The 27,461-nt window shown below is 37.9% G+C and overlaps 1 protein-coding gene across 5 annotated transcripts; it reads left to right on the forward strand.

Moving 5' to 3' along the window:
• Nucleotides 1-15: 15 nt before the first annotated feature.
• Nucleotides 16-25,992, forward strand: LMBRD2 (LMBR1 domain containing 2). 5 transcript variants are annotated; one of them, XM_027878729.1, is made up of 18 exons: nt 16-95; nt 6,809-7,038; nt 7,489-7,568; nt 9,707-9,802; nt 10,670-10,837; nt 11,729-11,939; nt 12,305-12,379; nt 12,699-12,812; nt 13,403-13,586; nt 14,441-14,622; nt 15,279-15,412; nt 15,628-15,733; nt 16,461-16,558; nt 18,080-18,183; nt 20,318-20,364; nt 22,028-22,130; nt 23,370-23,499; nt 25,228-25,992. In XM_027878729.1, the coding sequence occupies exons 2-18, from the start codon at nt 6,865-6,867 to the stop codon at nt 25,286-25,288; spliced, it is 2,067 nt and encodes a 688-aa protein (XP_027734530.1). In that variant the 5' UTR covers nt 16-95; nt 6,809-6,864; the 3' UTR covers nt 25,289-25,992. The 5 variants fall into 5 exon arrangements, 4 of the variants coding, with proteins under 4 accessions (XP_027734530.1, XP_027734528.1, XP_027734531.1 ...); XM_027878727.1 differs by lacking the exon at nt 16-95 and adding an exon at nt 112-193; XM_027878730.1 differs by lacking the exon at nt 16-95 and adding an exon at nt 112-193 and having other exon boundaries at nt 12,305-12,316.
• The last annotated feature ends 1,469 nt before the right edge of the window (nt 25,993-27,461 follow it).

Here is a 27,461-nt window from a genome sequence, read left to right on the forward strand (position 1 = left end):
CGGTGGCTGCGCGACGCGCTGAGCCTGGTGCCGGCGGCGATGGAGGGTGGCGGAGCCCCGCGGGGGGCGCGGTGCTGAGCGCGGGCTCGGCCGCGGTGAGGCGGCGGCGGCGGCGGCTGCGGGCGGGACGCGGGGCCGGGTGGAGCGGGGCCGCAGTGCCGAGTCACGGCCGGGGAACGAGCCACGGCCCCGGGTGGGACGCGGGGACAGCCCCGGCACGGCCCTGCAGCGAGGGACGAGTGGGCGCGGAGCAGTGCTGGGAGCGGCGGGGGGGTCGGTGTTCGTTCTTGCCCTGAGCGCTCCCTTTCCCGCAGGGCCCCGGGCCGTCCGTGCCGGTGCCGCGTGTGGTCGCGGTCTGCGCCGCACAGGCCTGGGCACACCGACCCTGGCAGGGGCGGCCGGGCGGGGAGCACCGGCACCGCGAAGCTCCCTCGGAAGGTGTTCTCTCAGGAGACCTGCCCGTGTACGCTCTTCCCGTCCCCAACCACGCGCGTTTAAACCCGGCAGCCTTTTCGTTTATGCCACCCTGTCTTTCGGCAGCGCCGCGCTTCCCAAACTACTTGTTTTGAAATTGGTGGGGATGGAAAACTCGTCCTGAACACGCTCTCTTAGTCAGCCCCTTGCTTGCGAGTGCTGTCCTTTGTTTACTGCATAACGATGGAGAGACGTGCCTGTAAAATTGGGCATGGTGGTGCAACCCGTGGCGAATAGTATACAGCTGTTACAAACACAGAGGATGGTGTGTCTCAAATTGACATCCATATGATCTTAAAAAAAATATTTTCTTAGCCGTTTCCAGTTTTAGCTGAAGTCATGGAACAGTTGTCCAAAGGTTATTGAGGCAGATAATCAAATGAAAAAGAGGTGGGGTTTTAGTAAAAAAAAAAAAAAAAAAAAAAGAAAAAAAAAAAGCTGTATTTATTTCATCTTTTCTGCAGCCACTGTTTTCTTCGTGAATCACGCCAGTTTTCTCCGTTAATGTGTAGGAAATCGAAAGATGGTTTTGCTGAAAGGGATAAAATGAAATTATTATTTTTTACAACCTCAGAGTTACCAGACAGTCTGTTCGCCTGAATGCCGCGTTGGGGCAGTGCTCATGTGACTGCCTCACTGACACCTGCTTTGTGTGAGTGCATTAGCGTGGTAGCCAAGGTAGCGATTTCTATTCTTTTTTTAGATTCTGATTGCATCTGCACGGCGTTTGGGTCTGATTCTATTTTAGTTCCTCTGATAAGCAAGTTATTTTCTTCACTGTGTTATTTGCAGAGTACTTCCCTAAACCCTTTAAAACATCAGCCTCTGTGGAACTTAGTACGTTAAAGGTTGGACTCGATGATCTCAGAGATCTTTTCCAACCTTCGTGATCCTTTAGTAGAGGACAGGGCAGCGCTTTATAAAGTAAATAAGCTTCCCATGGTTTTATGCTGATGGTCCCTCCTTGCAATTGAACACAAAAATCTTAACGGTCAAGAATTTGTCTTTTACTTAGTACTTCTGTGGAGAACCTAGTCTCCCACCATACCAGAGATTACCACTATTTTGAGTGGTATCAGCACAGCATTTTATTATTTTTTTTTCCTTGTCATTACAGGATAGAAAACTTTTCCCTCTAAATATTGATACACTATCAATTAAATATTTAGTCATTTTTCTTCATTGCAAGCTAATTAAAGCGACAGGTACTAATAAAATATTAGTCAATACAGAGTCTGACTAGTGTTTCTTTGAAGAGCAAAGCCATGCAAATTGCATTCTTGATTAATCTCAGAGGTTGTTTCTCTGAAATAGTGCAAGCAGATAAGTTCTTTGGTCAGTTTTCTCTGGCAGTTTGTGGCTATTTTCTTTCTTTAGACAGTTTTCTCACTGTGCTAAGATAAAGCAGTTCTTTGACTGTTGTCTGCTTATAAATACTTACTATTTCCCCAAGCTGCAATGGCCAGTGTGTAATAATGAAGTAATAAAAAAAACCCCCCAAAACCACAAACTCAACCGCCCAAACCTAAAACCAAGCAAAAAAGAAATCCCCACAGCACACTAAGCAGACTTGGATATGAAAATGGCTGAAGGGATTGTTTTTATTATTGCTTGACCTCTTGTGCTTCTCTCTTTTAAGAGTTCTGAAATGTGAAGCTAGCCCATTTTGTTGTTTAAAGATGGAAGTGTTAATGTGGGGCAGTTCTATCAGTCCCAAAAGTTTAGTCATGTGTGTAAAGTGAAGTCTTTCTTTACTATTCTTAACAGCATAATTTTGCAGAGTAGGGCAGGCTTCCAAACACAGATGTTGGGCATCGTGCTTTTTTTTTGCCAAGTGAAATGTCCTGGTAGGAACTCGATAAGAACTAGCAGATTATTCCCTGACAGAAAGGCAAAAGGTCATTGCTGAGCTGGTCATTGATATATTCCTGGAGGTAGCAGCTTTCACTTGCAGCTGAGTTGTGATTTCAGCTTGAGGTGGCCGATGCTGTTGCACCGATGCTTGTTTCTGTGTGCTGAGGCTATCAGTTTTGTTTATTGCTGTCTCTGATATCTCTTTCATAATTTGGCAACTTTCACGGGAACAGATTTTTTTTCAGATGCGATTATGGTATTTAAAATAGAGAGTAAGGCTGCGTGTTTTTTTCAGGTGTTCCAACTTAGATATCCAAGATTTCTAGAAATGCAACTTTTCTAGATCTGTTTGAGCTCTACCTGACAATACTTGGAGGAAAAAAGTCTGTCGTATTCTAGAAATGGCTGAGGTACCAAAGATAGGAAAACTAGAAGCGTGGTGGCTGTCCTTATTACTAATATTTGAGGGACGAGGAGAGCTACAGATTGGCAGACTTCTCTGCTTCTTTCTGAATTCCTGAAAAAAAAAATCTGTCACAAAAGCTATTTGTAAGCATCTAAAATATAATAGATGAGTAAAAGATAGCATCAGTGTGTCAAGGACACATGGTTGAAATGATCTAATTTATTTCAGTGGTGACTGACAGACCTACTGTGAGAGGATCAGTTGATGTCTTATATCTGTCTTAATAGGACTTTTGATTCTGGATGTTTTTGCTTGGGGAGGAAAGCTGGGAAGGGCTACTGTTGTGACTAAGAAGGCCAATCCCTTCTTCATGGTTTTCACAGTTTCCCTGATGAAATAGCGTCATGATTAAAACTTAAGAAGGCACAAAACTAGGAGAAATTTCAAGTCTTTTTGGTGTAGTAATGGAAGTCAAAATACCTTAAAGATTCAGAAACTTGTGAGAGGGGAATGGGTACAAATGAGCGGAGTTTTGTGTTTGTGCTTAAGCAGGAGCAATCAACTACAGAAATACACGACAGAGAATAGTTTCTTGGAGGAAAAGAATTTGGAGGGCATAGTAAGCTGAGTTTGTGAAGGGAATAGCACTCAGGTTTAAGTTCTATTTATGCTTCTCAGGCATGTGAAGCAGTGTTTACCCTCAGTTCAGGCATTAGCTGAGAGACTGGGGGGTGGTAGTTCCTCATCCTTGTAGAAGGAAGAGGGTAAGCTGGGTGGAGTGTCAAGGGCAGCAGTGAGAAATCTGCAGAAAAGGTGATAGTAGGCTTAATGGGAAAGATTGAAGCACCAATTACATTAGTCTACAAAAGGAACAATCTGCTGGTAAAATGTTTTCTTGCAAAGTTTGAAAAAAAAAGCCCGAGCAACTGGGGTACAGTCTGGTCTGGGATTTCTGATTAAAGGGGTATTGGAATCCACTTTAGTGAGACCAAGGTCCTTTCTTCGCAGATATGCTCTGCTCTTCTTAGCCCTTCTTTAAGAATATAATGTTGGAGTGTCTTTGATAAATTTGGTGCTATATAAAAGCTGTAAGGAAGTGTGGTTTTTTTCATTCTCTGCAGTTTCATTTAGTAACTTGAGTATTTCTGTACCAGGCAGAGTACTTAGTTCATTTGTAATGTAGATGGTCATGAGTGTGGTTAGTCTTGAGGCTGGCAGAGTAATTTAATACTGTTGATAGCAGGGAGTCTTCATGGGAATTAAGTCTGAACCGAGCCCTTCCTAATGCTTGCAAACAGTTATTAGCTAGGTAAAATTAAAAACTTAACTGATTTGGTCTGTGTCTGAAATGAAGCAAGAAAACCCTAAGCCAACACAAGAGCATATCCTTTTTTTTTTTTGGTTAAGTTGCACTTCCAGTACCACAGTTTCAGCCTTTGATCTTATTTGTATTAATATGTAGCTGAGTGGTTCTTCAGAAATGGAGTATGCCGATAAATACTCCTTCATTCATAGTGGGGGATTGCGTTGCTTTGTCATTACTGTCATTACTTGGAGCATCTTCCAAGTCATTTAAGGTTGTGCAATACAAGAGAACTCTTCTGAAGTAGTTAATTTATCTCAGGAGAACATTTTTTTAAAGGTTCAGGAATTTCAGCTAGCAGTTACTGGGGAGCTGTGTGCTAATAGTGAGAAGGCTGTCTAAATAAAGTGAAGAAACAGAATGATGGGTAAGGAGCTTACCTTTCCTTGAACTAACAACCAGGTTCAGAGGCAAACGCTGCTGTCCACAGGAAGACATGGCCTTAAAGCCTACAATACTGTATTTTAAGGTTTGGTTCTAGTAGCGCAGGTCCTGAATGTGTCTGCCCTGTTAGGCTGGATTTAGTTCACAGGAAGAGCTCCTCTCAAGCATTCCATTTCTCGCTTTGTGGACTTTTTTTCAATTTAAGCTGTTTGTGTAGAGAGTTAGTTTTAAGTGGTTTCTATCTAAAAATTTTAAACTGTTTGGATGTACATTTATTCAAAATAACTGTTATTAGTCACACTCTTGTAAAAAAATAGACTTTTCATTTTGCGTTTTTAGATCAAAATCACAGGGACAAACATAAAGATGTAGTTTACTGATAACTGTAAATCCACTTTTGTCTTTGAAAGTGAGTTAAGTTGTGGTAGGACTCATTTCCCTCTTTGTTTTAGCCTATCCATTTTTATAGTAGCATCTTGCACAAAAACTTTTCACCCTCTGTTTTGATAGCAGCATTTTAGGTGTGAGTGTAGTAAAACTTCATGACTAATGAAGTGTATGCGGTATAATTTCTTTTGTTTACGTAGCAAAGGTGTGGCTATAATGGGCACCCAAAGCTATGTCAGATAGCACTGCCTTAATTAAGTTGATACATAATTGCTTTGATGTTTTTATTTTTGTGGAATTTGCTGCAATACTGTAAATACAAAAGACTGTTTTCTGGGGAAACAAGAATGGTACAATAGAATAGATAAGGATTTGCCTAAAATAAATGACTGAGAAAGAGGTTAGATATCCTGGATTCATGACTTACAAAATATCTAGCCAAAATGTAGTACAGACAGGTAGTAAGGGGATGCTTTGGCCTGACAGAAATGATAGTAATTTGATAAACGTGTTCGATGAAGGGCAGAAAATAAAAAGTGTGTGTATCTTTGACAAAAACCAGGAGGGTTACTGGAGTTATTTTCAGAATATGGGATCCTCTGTGTGCCAATATGGAGGGAACAGACTGCTCTTACTGTTTAAAACTCAAATGTGAAAGTGGAAAATGTGGAGAAACAAATTTTTGGGGAAAAAAAAATCACAGAATAATTGTCCTGTGTGTCCTCAAGATAGTAATGGCATCATAAAGTTTGGACTTTTTTAGTGCAAATAGGACAGTTTTTACTGCTTAGTGCCGTCATGCATAACAGATCTGCTTAAGCAGTATACTGAGAAATTAGTAAAAGAAATGGTTCACTTTACCAAATTATGTAGGTATTTAAAAGTAAATCAAGGGAAATTTTAGCTGTAGCATTCCTTTTAAATCTCCAGAAAAGTGAAAGTACTGAAAGTCTAACAGTGGGGAGGGCATTTCAAAAACTATTTCACTTAAATCAAACTAGCTGAAATGGTAATCTTGATGGAGAAGCAAGACTGGCCACAGTAATAAACTTTTTTTTTTTTTTTAAATAATGTGTGAAGTGCCTGTGGTAAAATGATGCTTATTAAAAAGGTCTGAAGCAGTTTAACTAATGATGTAACAAGTCAGTGAAACGTTCCATAATAGATCTGTGCAGCTTACTGTCCCTTTGAAAATAGCAGGTGTATATGAATATGTGTGAAGTTTTTAGGCACTCTTAGCAGTCCAGACTGTAAAAGGTAACTAAACACAGAAAGATGAGCAAAGCAAAAATGTATCATGGCAAGACTAATACCAAATGAGTTGAGACCTTTTTTTTTTCTGAAGATGAACAAAAGAGGACTAGGAAAGTGAACTGAAGTTCTTGACATTTCAAGCCTAAAAGCGATACATCACAAGTAGGCTAATGCAATACTTTGCTGCATTTTTATGCTTTGTTAACTCTGACTAAAGAATTTAAATGTGTAGTTGAGGTATGGTTCATTTAAAAAGTTGTTCATTAGCTTTCCAGAAACATTTAATTTAAACATTTAACCCTTCATCCAAATTAGTTGATTAGTTCTAAAAGGGGGAAAAAGAGCAGAATAAAATTTCCTCTTGAAATTTAACTGGACTTAAAGTAAGACTAGTAGTCTGCTCAAGGACAGAGATTTGATTCTGGATCTGTTGTGTATCAAGGTGATGAACAGGAGTTGTCCTGATACATTGCTAGAAAGGACAACATTGGAATTATGTATTTTGATTTCTGTAGAGGACTTCAGAGCACCTTGCTGAAAATCCTGTTCTACATCTGACCAGAGTTCCAGTCACGTGAAATACAAAAATTCTGTTCATAGGTTTGAAAATATCCACTGAGCAACTCTTTGCTGCCTGAGTATTTTCCAGAGATTTTAATGGAGTTCCATGCCTTTTTATCCTACAGTTCTGATCTGCTTTCTCCACTGAGCTGTGCTGTGTGGCTGGAGCGATCATTCAACAATGAGTGGTGCAGCGCTGGGCCTTGAGATAGTGTTTGTCTTTTTTCTGGCCTTATTCCTCCTTCATCGGTATGGGGACTTCAAGAAACAGCATAGGCTTGTGATCATAGCAACGTTGTTGGCGTGGTATCTCTGCTTCCTCATTGTATTTATACTGCCTCTGGATGTCAGTACGGTAAGAAACGTGAAAGACTTTCTGCTTAGTTGCATAAAATGTGTATGGTATTTTTTCTGAATTACTGCTTTCAAAAGACAATCTCTTAAACAGCAATGAAATTTTCGGTATACTATCGTATTAAGTTAAACATTAGTTACCTTTATACATGCCAGCGTCTGTGGTTATAATTAATTTTACTGTCTGTTGATCTCATCAGATAAAAAATCTATTTCAAACACTTTAAAATTTGTTACTTGTTTATAACGGTTTTCTTTGTCTGTGTAGGCAGGAAAAAGACACTTTCAGCTTTTTACTTACATGCAAATTCCATATTGTTTTGAGTGTTTATTAGTATAATTGCTTCCAAATATAAACCTGGAATACATGGAATGTCTTTAAAATGGGACTTACTGTTTTTAAAAAAGCTATACCTTTTTGGTCATTAATGCAAAATGAATTATCTTTTAGACTATTTATAATCGATGCAAACTTGCTGTTAACTCCAGTCCTGCAGAAAGTAATGGCTCTTACGTTACTCTTTCTCCAAGGTATGAGATACCTGTTTTTCCTTTAGACTGTTTTTAAATAAGTATTTTATGATTTTCTTAATTGATTAGAGTGTATTGTCTTTTTATGACTAATGAACAAATGTTATCTGTGTGATGCAACATTTGAAGGCTGTAAGCATACAGGAAGGTGAGGAAAGAGGTGCAAAAAAGTGCATCTGCATATGTTGGGAGTAATTATATAGTAGTTCTGACTGATTACCCAGCTGTTTTTTTTATCATGCTAGATTTGTTGTTGTTGTTAAAGCAATAGAACTAAGCTTTTTGAGCAGTCTTGGTTATGAGGAGACATTTTGGTGAATGCTTATGTATCCTTCACAATCTTAAAGACTTTAAACCTGAAAATATAATTGTATGCCTTATGAATGAAATTAACAGACTTGTCTGATATGTAAGCAGCATATCTAATTGCTTTTTATAATTACATATATATAGTAATTGGAGTTATCTGAAATTCACTGTATTCTACCAAAGTAATAAAAAACCTGCTTGTTGTCGTCTGGCAGGAAGAAAGTAATCCCTAAAACATGGGGAATGTAGATGAATGTGGGCTCTTTCTGTGCCCACTCATTCTTCAGCCTCCACTGCCTGTTTCCCCGCACTGTAGATGTGTACAGTGTAGTTATCTGAGATGATCAGAGGCTTTAAGATGTCAGTTGATATGTCCATGCAAAGTATTTCGAGGCTTGTTACCCCAAAGCAGAGGTCTGGATGTTGTACGTCTGTGGAAGAACAGTGAAATGATAGACTCACTGGCACAATATTGCAATATTTATTTACGACCACCCAGTGTATGTTAATTAAACATAGTTAAGCAAATACTCAACTTGAAAACTATTCAGTAACCTTTCAATTTACCTATAACTTCAGACAAACCTTTTTTATAGAATCATAGAATGCTTTTTGAAGGGACCTTAAAGATCATCTAGTTCCAACCCCCCCACCTTGGACACTTTCCACTAGACCAGGTTGCTTAAAGCCCCATCCAGCGTGCCCTTGAACACTTCCAGGTATGGGGCATCCACAGGTTCTGTGGGCAGCCTGTGACGGTGTCTCACTGCTCTTACAGTAAAGAATTTCTTCCTAGTATCTAATTTAAACCTTCCCTCTCTCAGTTTAAAACAATTGCCTCTTGTCCACTCTACCTATATAAAAAGTCCCTCTCCCTCCTTTTTATAACGCCCCTTTAGGTACTGGAAGGCTGCAGTGAGGTCTCCCTGGAGCCTTCACTTCTCCAGGCTGAACAACCCCAGCTCACTCAGCCTGTCTTCATAGGACAGGCCGTGAAACCTTTTGTCACACTACCTGTCATTCTATCATAATTTAATAGTTTTGAAAATATTTAGGCTGTGCCCATAAAATTTTACAACTCAGGCTTAACTAGTTTGACCCTGGAAAACACCAATTATTTATCATTAAGCAATTCTGTCTAAATTGACTTTACTGCCCTTGACTCATCATTGCTTCATTACCCAAACACGTGTGTGAAAAGTGTCTTAGTGAAGAGGGACACCTTGGCTTTTGCTCTTTTTTCTTTCTTTCTTTTTTCAATAAGAAGGCTCCTGTGGCTTTTCTGGTCTTCTGAAACAAATACTACCTGTCGGAAAACTGCTGGCTTAACAAACCAAAATTTTTCTGAGACTGACTGAATCCAGCTAGGTGGCAGAAGATACAATTAATACACTTCCTGTACCACTAAATGCTCTAGTAATGAGGTCCCTAGATATTTTTTAAAACCTGCAGAGCTAACTAAAGTTAAATGATGTTTGTCTTCAGAAATGTTTTTGATTTACATGAAGTAATTTCTGCCCAAAAAGAAAAATCGTAACCTTAAACTGCTTGATTGAATATTCCTCTCTTATCTTTGAGCTTCTGTTGTTTTCTCTAAGAAACCTTTCTTGTCCAGATAGGTTATTTGGAGTTAGGAAAACAATATGTATTTTTAACTGATGATTCAGTTTATTTCTTTCTGAAGTAGTTAATCATTGACTACTTACTCAAATAGTATTGCATTACTTTTCTGCTCTTTTCAGAGACCTTTCTAGATAGGGAATTCATAGAAAATGTTTTTATACTCTTGGCTCTAAAATTAACAGTTTGCTTTTATTACGTTGTTATAGCAAACAAAAATGTTTCAAACCTTGGAGTTATATTCCTAATGGAATTATGCCAATTTTCTGGCGTGTTGTGTATTGGACGTCTCAGTTTCTAACATGGTAAGTAAGGCAAAAGAATATGAATAAGACAGGTATGATTTCTAAATGCAACATCTTAACAGTCATAACATATTCTTTAAGAATGTGTATCACTATTGCAAAGAGCTCTTAAATCATATATTATTTGCTAGCACTGAAATTTCCATAATAATTACAGTACTAAATTGAACATAGTCGTTTTTTGCTTGTTCTCGTAGAAGCAAATTTCAGGTGGCAGCCATTTACTCTTGGTTCATTTTTGTACTTGAAACTGAGAAATTTACACATAGATGTGTTTATGGATAGGTTGTCTGAAAAAAAGGTTTTAGGCGACCAGGTACCAAAACAATTCCATGAATAAGCTGGGTAATTTGTAAGTAATATTGTAAATTATTTTGTATTAGTAAATATACTATATAAAGCTGTAGCTACAGCTACAGAGAAAAGATTGTCTGTGTTTTCACGTTAGATTAATGTGTGCTTTCTGATCAGCTTGTCACCAAATAATAGTTTTTGTAGTTCAGTTAAGAATATCAGAGCTGGTAGTCAGTGCTAGTTATTACAGGTTTTTTGTAGTAAAGCTGACTGTGTTGTTTTTATGTACACCATGGTTAAGGTTTGCCATCAGACAGGTACATCTAGAATGAAAATATGTAATAGCTAATTTGTTTGAAGCTTGGGAGCCTTAAGCTTTAACACCTCTGTCTCAGCATTCTGGCACTGCTGTAGTACTTTCGAGGGGGGGGGATGCTTTGTTGTTTTGGTTGGATTTTTTGTTTTGTTATTGTTGGTGGGAGTTTTTTGTTTGGTTAGGGGTTTTTGTTTTGGTTTGGGAGTTTGGTTGGTTGGTTGGTTGATGTGGTTTGGTTTTGTTTGCTTTTCTCCTAGGATTCTGCTACCTTTCATGCAGTCATATGCAAGATCAGGAGGGTTCTCCATTACTGGAAAGATTAAAACTGCATTGATTGAGAATGCAATATATTATGGCACTTACTTGCTGATTTTTGGGGCGTTTTTGATATATGTGGCTGTAAACCCAAACTTCAATTTGCAATGGTAAGAATAATGTTGTAAGCGCTTCCATGAGCTCTTACATAGTTTTCACTGGTAATTGCTTCTGTAGATGAAATGAGTCTTTTTTTAAAAACACAGTTTTAGTTGGTAAAATTTTTTGCTAGGCAGTTGGAGAGTTGGATTTTTATATGAAAAGTGCTTTTTTGACTGTTTATAGGAACTTCTTGTTTTCTGATTTTTATACGTACAGCAGAGGAATCCTCTTGCATTTGCAGTGCTTTTTTTTTTTCTCCATACAAACACATTCGCAGAGTTAGTGCAGAAACAGTCAATGTTTTCAGAACAACATATTTCAAAAGTCACTGTTTCCTGTGTAGCACTTCGGTCTGCTGTGGACTATTTAAAGATGGTGAGGAAAGTTAAAATAATTGGCATTTATAGCATTGCTAGTGGTCTTTCATACTAGATGGAATACAAATTTTGAATACAATATTCTGAAAACAAATCTCAGTTTCTGAGGCTGTTTCTCATAGTGACTGCCATTGTGGTGTTTTGACCTCATTTTCAATAGTTTTGCTAAGTTCATGTTGTTTCCTAAAGGAACATATTTCTTTGAGAACAAGCATTTTTTATTTCCTTCTAGAGGGGCATCAGAAACATGTGAGATACAGAAAAATTATGGGAACTTTAAATATGGCTAAATAGCAGACTGACTCTAGGCAAAAATTATAGGTGATACTAAGTCTATTGCTGTAAACTTGAAAGCTATATTGGTGCATACATACTTCAAGGCCTCTTTCTTGCAGATGGGGCAAGAGGATGCTGGAGTGTGGTTTTGTTTGTTTGTTTTTGTTTTGAATTGGGATTTTTGTTGTGGTTTGGTTTAATTTCGGTTTGTTTTTTTTTTTTTTTTTTTTTTTTTTTTTCCCTTAGGAACCAACTTCAGACTATTGGGATAGCTGCTGCAAACACATGGGGTCTCTTTCTTCTTGTGTTGCTTTTGGGTTATGGTTTGGTGGAAATCCCCCGTTCTCACTGGAATGGGGCCAAGAGGGGTTATCTGCTCATGAAGACTTATTTCAAAGCTGCCAAACTGATGACTGAAAAAGCAGATGCAGAGGAGAATTTAGAGGATATTATGGAGGTAAGTAACTAGATTTCACTATGAAATAAATGAAGGCTGCTTTTAATAGGCTCTGAATTTCCTGGTGTTGAACACTTGTAGCAATAGAAAACAATTCTCCACACATTGTATAGTAATGTTTGCACACTAGTATTTTTTTTTTAAATATACATATATGTTCTTCATAAATACTTCACTTAGACCTAGTAAAGCTATAACTTTTACAGAGCTGTATGTTTTTTTAGACTTTGATGGCTGTCTTTTCCATTGGGAAGGCTGCAATTCTTATTTGACCATGTACAAATTTATAATTTATTAAAAATTTATTTTATTTGAATTTTTAATATAACATGAATACAAGACGCTGTATTTTTTTTCCTCAACAGGAAGTCCGTAAAGTAAGTGAGAGTATCAAATATAACCACCCCTTGAGAAAATGTGTTGATACAATACTGAAAAAGGTAACAAATTTCTCATCTTCATCTGTAATTGTTCAGTTAGGAGCCTGTGCTTCCTGCATGTACTTGTACATTATTTTCTTTTTCTCTTAATATAAAATCTCTATTTGGCACCTTCTGAGTTTCTTTGTGAAATCCTTTCTTATTACACATAATTATTAGTTGTATTTTGATGTACATAGTATTTTAGAAAGAGAAAAATGTTTGCTTAGAGTGAGCTTTTCCATTGCATGAAAAAATGCCCCAGACATTTACTAATAATTAACAAAGAGCACTTGCTACTCCTTCATTTTCCAGTTAATTTTCCCTTTTCCTTTTCCAGTGTCCTACTGAGTACCAGGAAAGAATGGGTAGGAACATGGATGATTATGAAGATTTTGATGAAAGACAGAACAGTTATCCAAGTGAGAAAAGTCTGGTCAAACTTCACAAGCAGGTATACTAATAAATGAGAGAATACCTCGCTTTTCTCTCTCATATTAATGAGAGTAAGTGATAGGGAAAGATTTGCAGTGCACTTTTCCTGAATTGCTGAGTATAGTGGGTTTTGGGAATGCTACTTAACAGAAACTTTTCTTGGTGAAAGAAAACACAGAAGTCTAATATCGCAAGTGATTAAAGTTCTACGTGGTTTAAAAAGTGTGCATCTTGTGTTTTATCTTGATAGTGTTCTAGCTGTCTGTCAGTAGGCCTTGTAATGACTTTGCAAGTGACTGACAGTGCATTCTGAAAAAGAAATTCTAGTAAAAACTTGATATATACTAAAATGCAAAAATAAAGTCATGTGTTGGAAAAAGTAGGCTGTTACTGCTACAGGTGGATTGTGATAAAAGTACTGCAAAACTCAGGAATCCAGTATGAAGTTCTTCTGTGACTTTTGTATTTAGAGAATTAGCTACCCACTTTTATGAATATACCAAGTGTGTAATTGTGCAGTGCACATATTTTTGAGGGATTTTGCAAGGCTCTTCTCTCATTTCTTGAAACAAGTACATTCTAACCCTAATTTCTTGCAATTTATTGTAGGTGATCTACTCAGTACAGAGACACCGTCGTACACAGGTCCAGTGGCAAATTCTTCTGGAGCAAGCGTTTTACCTCGAAGATGTGGCAAAAAACGAAACAAGTGCTACGCGTCAGTTTGTTCATACCTTTCATTCCCAGGAGCCAGAGAATAAAATTATTCAGTATTTCTACACACCAACTGTTGGTAAGTGCTGGCTTGCAGATTTTGAGTCTTTCAAGGCATAACTGATACTGTTTTGTAAGAACCAATTGTTTTATGTTGAAAGTTCAGCTGCAGTAGAGGAAAATAAGTGTACAATCTTAATGCATTTATGTAATGGAATAGCTAGTAATTTATGCTCTTCACCATAAGCTTAAATTTTATTTACACATCTAGTAGCAGTTACATGTTGTAATAAAGCAATAGCAAACTGTAAAGCCTTAGAAAAAGAAAGAAAATAGCATCTCTAAACAATTGGATGATGGCTATCTTCTGCATTTGTGGGATCTATTGAGGTGGTATTGCTCTTCCAGTAAAGCAGAGGAAAAGACACTTCATGTGTCATGTACCAAACATTAACACGTGTGGCTGCTTGTGCATCTTTTCAGAAAGTTTCTTTTTGTAATCATGCTTTAACATATAATTTGTTGTGCAGTAGCAGTGAGTTATTTCCAGGGCAGGACAATAAAATCTTACAGCCTAAGCTTTGTTTCTGAGAAAGTAACAGATGAACAAACAAGAAGTGAATCACTGATAGTATCTGGGCTAAAACTGGAGAGTTGTTCTACATACCCCACACCCCTCAATCTATTTGCAAAATTTGCCTCCTCAAATCTCACCCTATTTTCCTCAGTTGGGCATAGGATTCCTTACGGCTGACGCAGATCTCTAGACTGGAAAAGCCCTGAAATTAAGTGTGTGACCCCATAGATGCCAGCCTTGATTTTAAGGGTGGGCATGCAAGAAGTTCATAACATCTCTTGTGAGGGAGTTCCATTTCTGCTTTTGTAATTTTCATTAACCCATTCCGGATATATGTGTTCGTTTGTCTTTTCCAGAGTGGTACTGGGAATGTCTTCTACGACCATGGTTTTACAGAGTGCTTGCCGTTGTGCTAGCTACATTCTCTGTAATTGTTGTGTGGTCAGAGTGCACATTTTTCAGCACAAAACCAGTTCTATCGCTATTTGCAGTTTTCATACAGCTGGCAGAGAAGACATATAATTATATATACATAGAGGTAAGTTGGAGACAGTCACTTGACAAAAATATTTTCAGACAGATAGTTACGATAACAAAGTCTGTCAAATAGATTTAACAATAAATCCCTAAATAATCTGTCAACTTTCAGATGGTCTTTAAATATATTATATCAAACTTTGTTTCTATGGAGACAGTCTGCCTTTTGTCACTTCTTAAAGCTCTCTCTGGTCAAGGTGTGACCCAGCTGGGCTGAATATCATATGCAGAGTAATTTCTGAATCATCAGCTTAGAGCTTAGGTTCTAATTAGACTTTGTGTCTAATCAGCTGTGTGTGACCTCTCTTTCCTTAACAGGAATTTGCTGATGACCAGGAATCCAGTCACAGATGTGGCTACCATATGTGTGCCCAAATTTATCAGTAAAGGAACTGAGCTGAAAAATTCCAGTATACTTACATAAGGTTGATATGAAAACACTTGGTTTTATCCCATTTTTGTGGGAAAATCAGTCCAATCAATCATAGTAATTACTGAGGCAATTACAGAAATTTTATTTACATAACAAGAAATCCAAGTTCCTAGGGTCATCTGTGTTAGCTTATATGTAGAACGTTACAATTCTCAATTAAAGTTAGTTGGAAACCTTTAGTAAAGTTCTATATTCAAAGAGCAACATTTTTTTTTTCCCCCCAGATGGCCTGTTTTCTTACCATCTTTTTCCTAAGTATCTGTGTTTACTCTACTGTCTTCAGGATCCGTGTATTTAACTATTACTACTTAGCTTCACATCATCAGACAGATGCTTACAGTCTCCTTTTCAGTGGCATGTGAGTATGTGCCACTTCTTTTTTATATATTTTGCAGATTCCCTATCAAATACACAATTGAAAATGTCCCTGAAACTTTATGTTCTTTAATTTATAATTGTAGGGGTATAAATCCTAATGAGCTGTATATCATTATTCTGTGATAGATTCAGTTATGATTTTGCAGTTAATGTAAGCAATTCTTTCAAATGCACTTGCGTTTTGCATTTGTGCAGGTTATTTTGCCGTCTTACTCCACCATTGTGCTTGAACTTTTTGGGCTTGACCCATATGGATGCAACAATCTCTCACAAGAACACTCAGCCAACTGCTTATACATCTGTAAGTACAGAAAATGTGGGTTTGAGCCTTCAATATGGTTTGGAGAGCAGGCAAAGTATTTTTAAATACGTCTTATAATAAGGTTCAGACACTCAAATATCTTTTTACTAGTATTAAACTGGGTAAAAATATTTGGTCGTGCACCAGGAGCTTGGTAATGATTTCTAGGAGTCATAAACAGGTCATTTTTTCTAGTTTTGTCTCTTTATCATAAGAAAGTAAAATACTATACTTTAGAGTTCAGCCTTTTCTTCACTTCCTAGTAGCTTTAGCTTCCACTGGCTTTAGCATGTGGGACTTCTCTATAGATTGGGATCAAACCTAACTTGCTACTGAAAACCAGTGAGTTTGTTTTTATTGAACTGGTTTCTGTTGCAAGTTACATCTCACATCTTTAATCTTGTTGCTAGTAACTAGATTCTTAGTGTCTTAAGACTCCTTTCACAGGAAATGAAAAAATCCACCGGACTTACACTTGTTCTGAACTAGGAGAGGCAACAAAATCTAGCCCCCTAGGAACCCCAAAGTGGATAGATACACTGTTGGAGGTGGCCTTTATATCTGCTGATTCTGGATCAACTGTCTGAATCAGATCTGTGATGATAATACGTGCCTGTGTTTCAGTAGCTGTAAAGGTTTGTGTGTTAGAGTGAGATGGCACAATCTTTATGGGTATACATAGAATATAGCTAATTAAAGCTTGTTCTTGTGGATTTTTTTTCCCTAGATAATGGGATCCATGAGAGTCCTGTCCTTCATTGCAGATGGATTCTATATATACTACCCAATGCTTGTTGTCATTCTCTGTATTGCCACGTACTTTAGGTAAGTGATTTGCAATACAGATCCTCCATGTTTCTTTACATTAATAAGATTAGTGTCATAAATCAGGAGGACATTCAATACTTCTTTTCCAGCAGTTGAGTTGTGTTATACTAATGAAAATGCAAAACCTAAATCTTAAATTGCTATTTATATAGGTGAAATGTGTACATTTTAAGAATATAGATTGTGTTAAACCATAGCTGTGTTTTGAGGGTTTTCCCCCCCACTAAACTTCATTCCTAGATTTTGAGAGGTGATCTGTTAGAACTTTGGAGCCTTGGGGCATCTAGATTCTGCCTGAGATTAAAATTACCATGACGAAGCTATGTTTTCAGCAAGGTTTTCTAATGAACTAAGAAGCATTAACAGAAATTTTAGGTGTTGAACTTCTAACAGACTCGCAAAAAATTCCTAATGTGTTAACAGACTTTGGTTTGAAAGCATACTGGTTTAAATAATTTGATCTTGTTTCCCTAAGCCACAGTTTGTTCGAGGGTAGAAGGGTAATTGTAGAAAACACTGTTACATGCGTGATTTATCCTTGTATATCAAAATATCTGGTTTGACCACTGAAGGGACAGGATGCTTTTGGTCTGACCTTGCTCAGATACACTGATGTTAATTTTGTGTTACCTTTCAGTGAGTAGCAATGTATATGTTTTTAGTCGTATTCCATGTAGTTAAAGGCCTCTAATTTCTATTAATACTGTATGTGCATCTATAGATAGTAAGATATCAAGGATCTGGGCTTTTCACGCTTACTTTTTGGTTAAGCAACAAAAGTGGTGGTGGAAGAAAAACGAACATCAAAACAAAACAAAATGAAACAGGAAAGCCAATGACAAGAAAAGAGAAAAGGGTTTGTGTGATTTCTTGTCCATGATGATGCTGGATCTTGAATGTCATGGTGAAAAGGAAGAATAGAAATTAAAGGAGAGGAAGTTGCTTTAGTGACCTCTGCTAATTCAGATACATGCAAAAGCTTTAATTAAACGAAGTTTCAATTAATATCTATCAAGGAAAACTTGATTTAAGCTTTGTTTAATCCAGAAGTCCGAGAGTTCAGATAGTATAAGAAAAAAACTAAGTGAAACCTGAGGTGAGGAAGACTTTCCTCCATTATTCCGATTTCAAAAATACAGAAATCGTAGTCAATTTTACGGTAATTGTCTTCTGGCAAAGAAGAGTCAGTGGCATATCATAAATGCTGTTATATCTGAGAATACTTAAAGCAACTGACTTATGTTAAATCATTTACACTACTCTCAGATTATATACATTTTTATTTCTCTATTTGGATGGGATTATTCCATCACTTTCAGTTGGATTTAGGAATGTGTTACTGTTCTGAATTTTCTGGTTTTTTAACTAGTATAAGCATCCATCTTTTCTTCTGTGTTGCTTTTTTACTTGTATTGTCGATAATTTTCTGAATAATTAGTTTTACATCTTGCATTGTAATATATTAAACTGTTCCTTGTAAATTAACAAAGGAAATTACTTCTCCTTCTTCTTTTACAGTTTAGGAACTCGTTGTTTGAATCTTTTGGGATTCCAGCAGTTCATGGGGGATAGCGAAATGACTTCTGATTTGATTGATGAAGGAAAAGAGCTAATCAGAAGAGGTAAATTGGGTCCTCTATTGTCTTCCTACAAAATCATGGAACCATTGAATCATCAAGGCTGGAAAAGACCTCAAAGATCATTGAGTCCAGCTGCGAACCCAACACTTCCAAGTTCACCACTAAACCATGCCCTACATCATCTAAATATCTCTGGGGGTGATGACTTCGTCACTTCCCTCAGCAGTCTGTTTCAATGCTTGACAACCTATTTAGTAAAGAATTTTTTCCTAGTATCCAAACTAAGATACAGCTTGAGACCATTTCCTCTTGTCTTGTTGTTTGTTACTTAGAAGGAGCGACCAGCCCCCAAGTCATTACATCCTCCTTTAAGGTAGTTGTAGAGAGTGATAAGGTCTTAACCCCTGAGCCTCCTTTTCTCCAGGCTCAACACCTCCAGCTCCCTGAGTGGCTCCTCATCAGACATTTGCTCCAGACCTTTCCCCACCTCCATTGCCCTTCTCTGGACCTGCTCCAGCACCTCAATATCCTTCCCGAACTGAGGGGCCCAGACCTGGACACAGCACTCCAGGTGTGGCCTCACCAGCACTGAGTACAGGGCAAGGATCACTTCCCTGCTCTTGCTGTCACACTGTTCCTGATCCAGACCAGGATGCCATTGGCCTTCTTGGCCACCTGGGCACACTGCTGGCTCATGTTCAGCTGCTGTTGACCAACACCCTCAGGTCCTTTTCTACTGGGCCTCTTTCCAGCCACTCTGTCCCAGTCCTGTAGTGCTGCAGGGGGTTGTAATGACCAAAGTGAAAATGGAAAGGAAAGTGGCTTGGTGAGTACTTCCACTAACTCCCTCAGTGCCCTTGGGTGGATCTCATCTGTCTCCATAGACCTATGTGTGTCTAAGCAGTGTTGCTGCCTAGTAGTAGCAGTGGTCACTGACCATTTCCCTTGGATTCTGGGGGCTTTATTCTGCTCCCCATCCCCATCTTTCACTTCAGGGCACTTGTTACCCAGACACCAACTAATATTACTCTTAAAGACTGAGGCAAAAAAGGCATTAAGTTTACCTTGACCTTTTCCTCATCATGTAATATGTTGTAATTTGTCTGAAACGATGTAGGGAAAAAAAAAAAAAGCTTATCACTTTTTTGAAGATTATACTGAGGCAGTCCATAATACAAAATGCAATAGACCTACAGGACTGTGGTTGCTATGGACTTCATTAATATCTAAAGTGAAGTACCAGTTTTATTCATTGAGTATCTGAATTTTAGATATTTCTAAATATTTTACAGTGTGTTACTGATCTAATAATACCTAAGCAGGTGCTTTTTTCGTAAAGGATGGTTGACATCTGAATTGTGTTTATCATCAACAAACTCATTTTAATCTTTCTTTGTGTGTTGATTAAGCTGCATGAGTTCAGTCATTTCCATGGCTGTTTTTTGCTGTGTCAGCTAACTGTGTTTTATCAGAGAAAGCATGTTATTATAGAGCTATAATTATCAGCTGGTTTGGAAAGCTTTTTATTTTAGGTTAATTTTTTTTCAAAGGGTTTCTTGAAAATTGTTAAAAGCCATTGTGGTTCTTGAGTAATACTTAGAAATTAAAATTTCAGGATACAGTGTTGTATTATGGAATCCTTTTATTCTGATAGTTTATGAAAAACAATACCTGAATTTACTTAGACTAGTACTTTCCTATTTTTTTGGAGAAAGGTCAATGTTTCTCATTCCTCTGAACAAGAGGTTATGATTGCTTTGATACTGTGATGCTCTACTTCCAACTGCATAGCAGATGTGGACACAAAGTATTTGAGTCATACTTTGGGCCTCACAGAGCTTCAGCAAGATCTTAATTCAATACTGCTCAAGTTTTTTTGTAATGTCATACTTTTCCTAGCTACTTCTGAGAGGTGGTTTTTTTTTTGCTTTGCCAACTGGTAGCCAGATATTATGCTGTGACCCAAGATAGCATCATCACAAATTCCTTTTGATTGGAAACTCTATAATGATAGACAAGCAGCTTTTTGTTTTGTTTTTGTTTAGTTGTATGAGTTGCCTATTTCAGTAAGAACCTGCTAGTTAACTTTCGATTTTCACTGTTTGATTAAAAAAAAATGTTGCTAAGGATTTTTCTTGTATAGGGCTTGGACAAATAATGTTTTTTTTATTTATAGAGAAAAGAAAACGACAGAGGCAGGAAGAAGGTGAAAACAGAAGAAGGGTATGAGATTGTTTTAGCTAATAATCATAATATTATACTGTAATATTTGATAGGATTTGCCAGGACTATTTAATTCAGCATAATCTCTTCCACAAAAAAGGTAGTCCCAAATAATTGATGGGATCAGTTGAATCTTGCTTAATAGTCTTGGTTGGGGGTTAATTATAGAAGAGTGACACTGCTTGGGTACTCTTGATACTCAGCATGCTGTGGTGTATGCCAATAGGTGTAACAAGCATTGAAAAGGTTCCCAAATTCTAGGATGCCAAATAATCTGAAGTGGTTTATTATCAGTGTCTTATATTGATACTGCTCTGCTTGAAATAACTGCAGTTGCAGTGTCATCATATTCACTGAAATGGGAACTGTGTACTCCTCCCAAACTTACCTTGTTGTTTTGCGTGCTCACTGGAAAGTAACTGGCACAGGGGTTTTGTTTGTTTGTTTGTTTGCCAGAGGAGGTAATTACATATAAATAAAATAAAATAAAATACATACAAATAAAGACAGAAATAATACTGTTACTGCTGAACAAAAAACCAGAATGTTTGTTTCAAATGCTGTTTAGTGCGCAGACTGAATTGAAAGATTTGTGAAGCTTTAGTTTTTCATTAATTTATAACATTTGGAATCTAGCAAGGAAAGTCTGAGAGATAAATAGAAAGGATGCACACAAGATAATACTGCAACTAAAATCTCTTGGCTTTTCAAGCTCAGGTATACTTTAATCCTTGATGACAGTCAGTACTGCAGAGACCTTTCTTCTGATCCTCTGCCCCCTTCTCATAATTTTAGAACCTGAATCTGTTGAGAAACAAAATAATAGTAGTGCATGATACATTTAGTATACACTAAAATGATCTGACATCAAGCAAAAATTTTAGTTAAACGGCAAGCTCAAGTTTTAGATGTTACCTGTTATTTTGAGTTTTGCATTAAGTACTGTAGCATATAAAGAAGGTAGCGTATTCATTTTTTGGAGCTTTTGAGAGTGTCATCTTTTACTGGATCCTTCTGCAGTTTAGAATTGTAACACATGACATAAATCAGCAACGTAACTTTTGAGTATACCAGTTCCTACCGGTCTGTAATCTGGGATTTAAATTTGGGACAATCAAAAGAGCAATTAGAATAATTTCTATTGAGACATGAAGTTGTTTCCTAATAAAAGTATGAGTCGTTTTCTTCTTTAGTATTTCTTTATACTTCATACTAAAATGTTTATATACTAAAGGCTGTCAGAATGGAAACAACAGAACAACAAGCTTAGTTGAACATGGCCTGTCCAAATGTTTGGGGGTTTTGTGTGCTGTTATTTTTCCATTTTACCACTAGATGGAAGTAGTAATCAATAAAAGCAGCAGTGCCCACCGTAACTTAGAGTAGTTGAGTGCCGATTTGAGATGCAGTTTGTTTTCTGCAAGTCTTTTTCTAAAGAACAGTTATGGTTACTGGCTTATGAAGAGACACATCTAGAGTTTAAAATGAAACAAAAATTATTCCTGTATCACAATACTGAATAGGAACACTTTGAAAGTATTGCTTGGGTAATCTGTTACGATAGCTCTAAATTATGAATCTTGGGTATTCCTTGATCCCACATATGCTTTGCTGTGTTGCTTTATCCTCACAGCTTATGTTTTCTTTTGTTGTCTTTTTCTAGGAGTGGAAGGAGCGATATGGGAATAGGGATGATTCCACTAGAAGCAGAGCTGTCCACACAGACCAAAAAGAATCCAGCTTCACAGAGACCAATGCCAACAGACGTAAGCTTTGTGGGCTTGGGGGGAAGTTGGTTTTGTTTTGTTTTCTTTTACTATCTTGCCTGCACAACACTGGCTGTTTCCTTTCTGTCTTAGGTGATGTGCTGATACTTCCACTTCTGTGGCACAGTGCCATCTTGTCATTAAGACACTGAAAAGGGTACTGTGTTTCTTTCCATCTCCAACACTTCAGCTAGTTGAGTTTGGAGATTCTGGCTCTGCTCTGAGACCAATTATTTGGTCTTATGGGATATATGATGATTGCAGTTAGAGATAGCAATTGTCAGGAAAGAAAATAATTGATATGTCTTGAAGTTGGGTGTTGTAAATCACAAAATTTAACTCTTCTGCTTGGAAGTGAGCTATCTCACACTGGAATAATGGAGCAATCAGTTGACCAGCTAATGTGAAACCAATAACATACCACACAAGTGGGTACATTTTTATTTAATAATGTCTGATAGCAAAACATTTCCTTTTTTTGGAAGTTTAAAGCATCACAAAAGTTTATTTGTCAGAGTTTTAGTGGGGTTTTCGTACATTTTTGATAATTTTTTGTACTCCTGTAAGCTACCAACAAGTAAAATGAAACTGAAGAAAAAGGAGAGGAAGAGGGAAGCTTTGAATATGCTTCTGAGATAACACTGGTAGATTTCCCCCTCCTCTTTACCAAGTTGTAAAGCCAGATTTTTAGTAGTAGACTAACCAAAATTATATTTTAATGTTCACCATATGAATACATATTCATATGTAGCATTGTAGCATTCCAACACCAAAACCAGCCATAGCTTACCTGGTGAAAGTGGCAGAGCAAACTGCAAAACAAATGTATTTCATTAATTCACGAGATTGTCTCTTTAAAAAACAAACAAAAGTTAATAATAAAGCTCCAGCTAGCTTAGTTAAAGCCTGAAACTGTGAAGATGAATGGATGATTGTTTGATTTAAAAATAAAGTTTGCATCTGGTTTCTCGTTTTCATTGTGTCTTCACAAGGTAGATCTCATCCTGTTTGAGAGGCAAAAGAAAAGTCATAGTTGCATGTATTCTATGGAGGCACAAAAATGAAATACTGTAAATTTGAGCAAGTTTGGTTTAATATTGAATCTGCTCTAAATTGTGGCACTTTCACTTTGGATTAAATATTCATTAATATTTATGAGGGATTTATAATGCTTACATTTGATGTTTCCAAGCTGTTCACAGAGCAAATGAGTGTCTTTCTTTCCTTTTACTTATTCAGCACTATCAAAGTATACCCGATCAAATGGTAGGACTGAAAGAGATAGAATAGAACTCCTTCAGGATGCAGAACCTTTGGATTTTAATGCAGACTCTGTTAACGATGACCCTCTTGAATCAGACTCAGGAAGGTGAGGAATCTTCTGTGTTATTTACAGTTAAAAGATGCTAATGTCTTGTGTCTTCTGACCTATGACAACTGTGTCAAATGTTTTCATAATAATAGTTTTGTAAACTAAATTTATAATCTCACCTAACTCTTTTCCTTTCCTCCTTCTGCCCCATGATACAGGAATTGTTTTAGAACCAATTAAAACCTAAAGGTTTTTCAGGTTTTTTTTAGTAATGTCAGAGTAAGATTTGTATATAACTTTGTATAGTGGCATAATAAGAAAAATACTGTATATAAAACTGGTGAAGGACTAATTTGTTAAGGAAACTTCCCATGACTGTTCAGGAGGCACTCTGGCAATCACACTCTCACTGCTGGGACTGAAGCCCCTTCACAGCCTCTGGCTCCAGTGACTTTATGGGTGCCCAGTTTCGCTTCCTACACACCTCGCTCCCACACAGACAGACAAGTTTTAAGTTTCCCTTTCCAGCTCAGCTGCAATACCAGAGTCCCAGACGTCTGGTTCCTTTAAGTAAATTAATGATGTTTCAGCGACAGAATAACAGCTGGAGTTTGTACCTCTGGGGAGGGGCCCCAAACTAAGGAATCCCTGAGCTTTTATACCCCACAGGCTGTGTCCCTGATACTCTGCAGTCTTCCAGCTCAGTCCTCGGCTCCTGCGGAGTCTCCAAGTGTCCAATCACCTGGCTGGTGCCGCAGGTCCCCCTGCAAAGGGTTGAGTCGTGGCCCCTTGCCAGGGGCTCCCGCCGTTTCCTGCCATCCAGGACACAACCTGCAGCTGCACACAGAGCTTCCTGCACTAGCTCAGGGATTCCTCAACAGACATAGGTCAAACAGAAGGTTTTCTGTATTTTCTTGCAAGGCTTCAGAAAGCACTTGATTTCCCTGTATAAAATCCATTATAAAAGGCTGCAAGAAAGGAAAACTGGATATTAAAGGACCTGTTGCAAGAATACAGCTGGGGATCAGATCTTGAAACTACAGGAGTAAATTAAACTCTTAACTCCTTGAACAGAAAGTACAAGACTATGTAGCTCTCTATAATAGAGAATTTTTAGATTCTGTGGGTATGACCTCAGCAGCAAATTTTCTTGCTGATACAGTATCTTACACAACTGCTTAGCTCTGCTCATACTAAAGAAACAAATATAATACTGTAGGGGTGCTTCTTTTTATCTAGGTCATTATGGTGTAGAACCATTTAATATAAATAATTTAAAATTCCCATATAAAAACTTATAATTTATTATTTTTCAGCTAAAACTAGCATACCAAATCAAAAAAAGTCATAAATGGTTTTAGTAGACTTCTGATGGTTTTAGTAACTTCTATAAGCACACAAACTACTTTTTGGATGCTGTTGTTTGGTTGGGATTTTTTACAATTTGGGGTTTTGTTGTTTGTTTAGTTGTTGGCTTAGTTGGGTTTTTTTAAGAAGAAAGTCCTGTTCATCCAAGACATCTAACTTTTTTCCTTTGTATCAGGAAACAAAGTTCTTTAAGAATCTCTTTTTAAGTATTCGAATCGCTGTTTTTCTTGGTTACATGGTGTTTAATTTAATGACTGTCTATCAAATTCTCATGGAAACAGTAATTCAGAAGAACTTCGGGTCCTGTAATTCACTGAGCGTTAACAATAAGATTGTAGTGAGAGTTATTTGATTTCATGGATCTTTATTTTTCTATTTCCCTATGATATTTTTTCATATTTCAAATTAATTCTGCAGGTACCAGCCTGGTGGAAGATACCTATCAATGTCTCGAAGCAAAATATTTGATGATGTCTAAGCTCCTCAATGCTAAAGAAAATTCAGTGGAAATCTAGCTCCTACTCATTGCTTGGAAAATACTGTATTTGTGATATATCACTGAACCATCAAAGACTGTTTCTGTTTAAAAAAAAAAATGAAGGAACAATTATTTTGGAAATGCACATCTATGATGAGTTCACCACTTATGATAAGAACATGCTTCTTCTATTGTAGATACTGTTGTGCATCAGTGTGGGCTTTTGTGTCATGATGAAAAGGAGAAAACTATTAATTTAGTAAATGGCAAACTCATAAATATATCTTGAAGTGTATATACAGTTTGAACTGCAGCAGTCTAAGTTCTAGGAAAAGATTTTCTGGAAGGATTTTTTTTTTCTTGGACTTTAACTGTTGCTGTGAGAGCATCGTAATGCGTCCAAAGTGCATTATATCAATTACCATACAATTTTTTCTATTTGAACTATAGTTCAAAATCTGCTGAATAAAATTAAGGCTTCTTTTGCCTTCAGTGGTGTTGAATCAGACCCACATAAGGAGAAAGACTGAGTGGCAGGCTGTTCCTCATAGAAACATAAAAATACCCGTTCCACTATTTAAAGAGTGGCTGCAAAGAAGATAAAGACTGCCTTTTGTTTACAAGGAGTCAAATAGAAAAGATGAGGGGTCATGGGTACAAGATACTCCTGGGGAGATTCCATTTGGACACAACTGAAAATTTTTGCACAGTGAAAACAATCATCCATTGGAATAATCTCCCCAGAGAAGTAGTGGATTCCCTAAGATTGGACACTTTTTAAGATTTGGCTGGGCAAGGTGCTGGATTGTCTTGTCTAGTAGACTGTGCTTTTGCTGAGAAAGGTTGGACCATAGAATCATAGAGTCACAGAATGGTTTGGGTTGGAATGGACCTTAAAGATCACCTAGTCCCAACACCCCCTGCTCTGGGCGGGGACACCTTCCACTAGACCAGGTTGCTCAGAGCCCCATCCAACCTGGCCTTGAACACTTCCAGGGATGGGGTATCCACAGCTTCTCTGTGCAACCTCTCCCAGTGCCTCACCATCCTCATGGAGTTTCTTCCTAATATCTAATCTGAACCTACTCTCTTTAACTTTGAAGCACTTCCGTCTTATCCTGTCACTACAGTTTCTGATGAAGAGTCCCTCTCCAGCTTCGTTGTAGGCCCCTTCAGATACTGGAAGGTTGTTATGAGGTCTGCTTGCAACCTTCTCTTTTCCAGGCTGAACAATCCCAGCTCTCTCAGCCAGGGGAGCTGTTCCAGACCCCTTTTCTTTCACGGCCTCCTCTGGACTCCCTCCATCAGGTCAGAGTCCTCCTGTGCTGAGAGCCCCAGAGCTGGATGCAGTGCTTCAGGTGGGGTATCACCAGAGTAGAGCAGAGGGGCAGAATCCCCTCCCTCACCTGCTGCCCACCCTGCTTTGGATGCAGCCCAGGACAGGATTGGCCTTCTGGGCTGTGAGTGCACATGGCCAGGTCATGTCCAGCCTCCCATCCACCAGCAGCCCAAGTCCTTCTCAGCAGGGCTGCTCTCAATCACTTCTCTGCCCAGCCTGTAGGCTTGTCTGGGATTGCCATGACCTTGGTGTAGGACATTGCACTTCACTTTGTTGAGCTTCATGAGGTTTGTACAGACCCACCTCTCAAGGCTGGCCAGGTCCCTCTGGATGGCATCCCCACCCTCCAGGGTGTCGACTGCACTGCACAGCCTGGTGTCGACAGATAATCCTTGAGGTCCCTTTCAGTCTGGTATTCTATGATTCTATGAAATTTGGTGGCATAAATTTTGGAGCGATGTGTGTTGGTGAAGAAAGGCTGTATTTTTTCTTTTCCAACATTATGTGCAGATAAATGATTTTAGCATGTGTAAATAGTTGAAATTGAATATGGACCAGAGTTTCACTGTCTTAGGAGCATGTGTGCAATAGCGAGAATATATTATCAAAGATACCATGTCTGCTTAAGATCTTTACAGTTGTAATGGTTCAAAATTTTGGCACACTATTGTTTTTGTAACTGTTAAGGAAATACGCTATGAAAATTGAGTTAAATACTGAATCATGATAATTTGCACGCATCTCAGGCACGGCTGCAAACTGTAGAGTATTTCTTTAAAAGAAGGGAAATACAAAGCATGACTAGATAATGGCAAACACTTTTAATATTCTGAA

The sequence above is a fragment of the Empidonax traillii genome, unplaced genomic scaffold (assembly GCF_003031625.1).
Source record: "Empidonax traillii isolate 1590-97213 ecotype Southwest subspecies unplaced genomic scaffold, ASM303162v1 scaffold44:size1908036, whole genome shotgun sequence".
Classification (NCBI taxonomy): Eukaryota; Metazoa; Chordata; class Aves; order Passeriformes; family Tyrannidae; genus Empidonax; species Empidonax traillii.

Coding starts and splice junctions, on each gene's coding strand:
- LMBRD2 (XM_027878729.1), top strand. CDS start 6,865: ATGAGTGGTGCAGCGCTGGGCCTTGAGATAGTGTTTGTCTTTTTTCTG. Junction 12,813..13,402: donor TGGTCAAACTTCACAAGCAG/GTATACTAATAA, acceptor AATTTATTGTAG/GTGATCTACTCAGTACAGAG. Junction 15,734..16,460: donor AGCCAACTGCTTATACATCT/GTAAGTACAGAA, acceptor TTTTTTCCCTAG/ATAATGGGATCCATGAGAGT.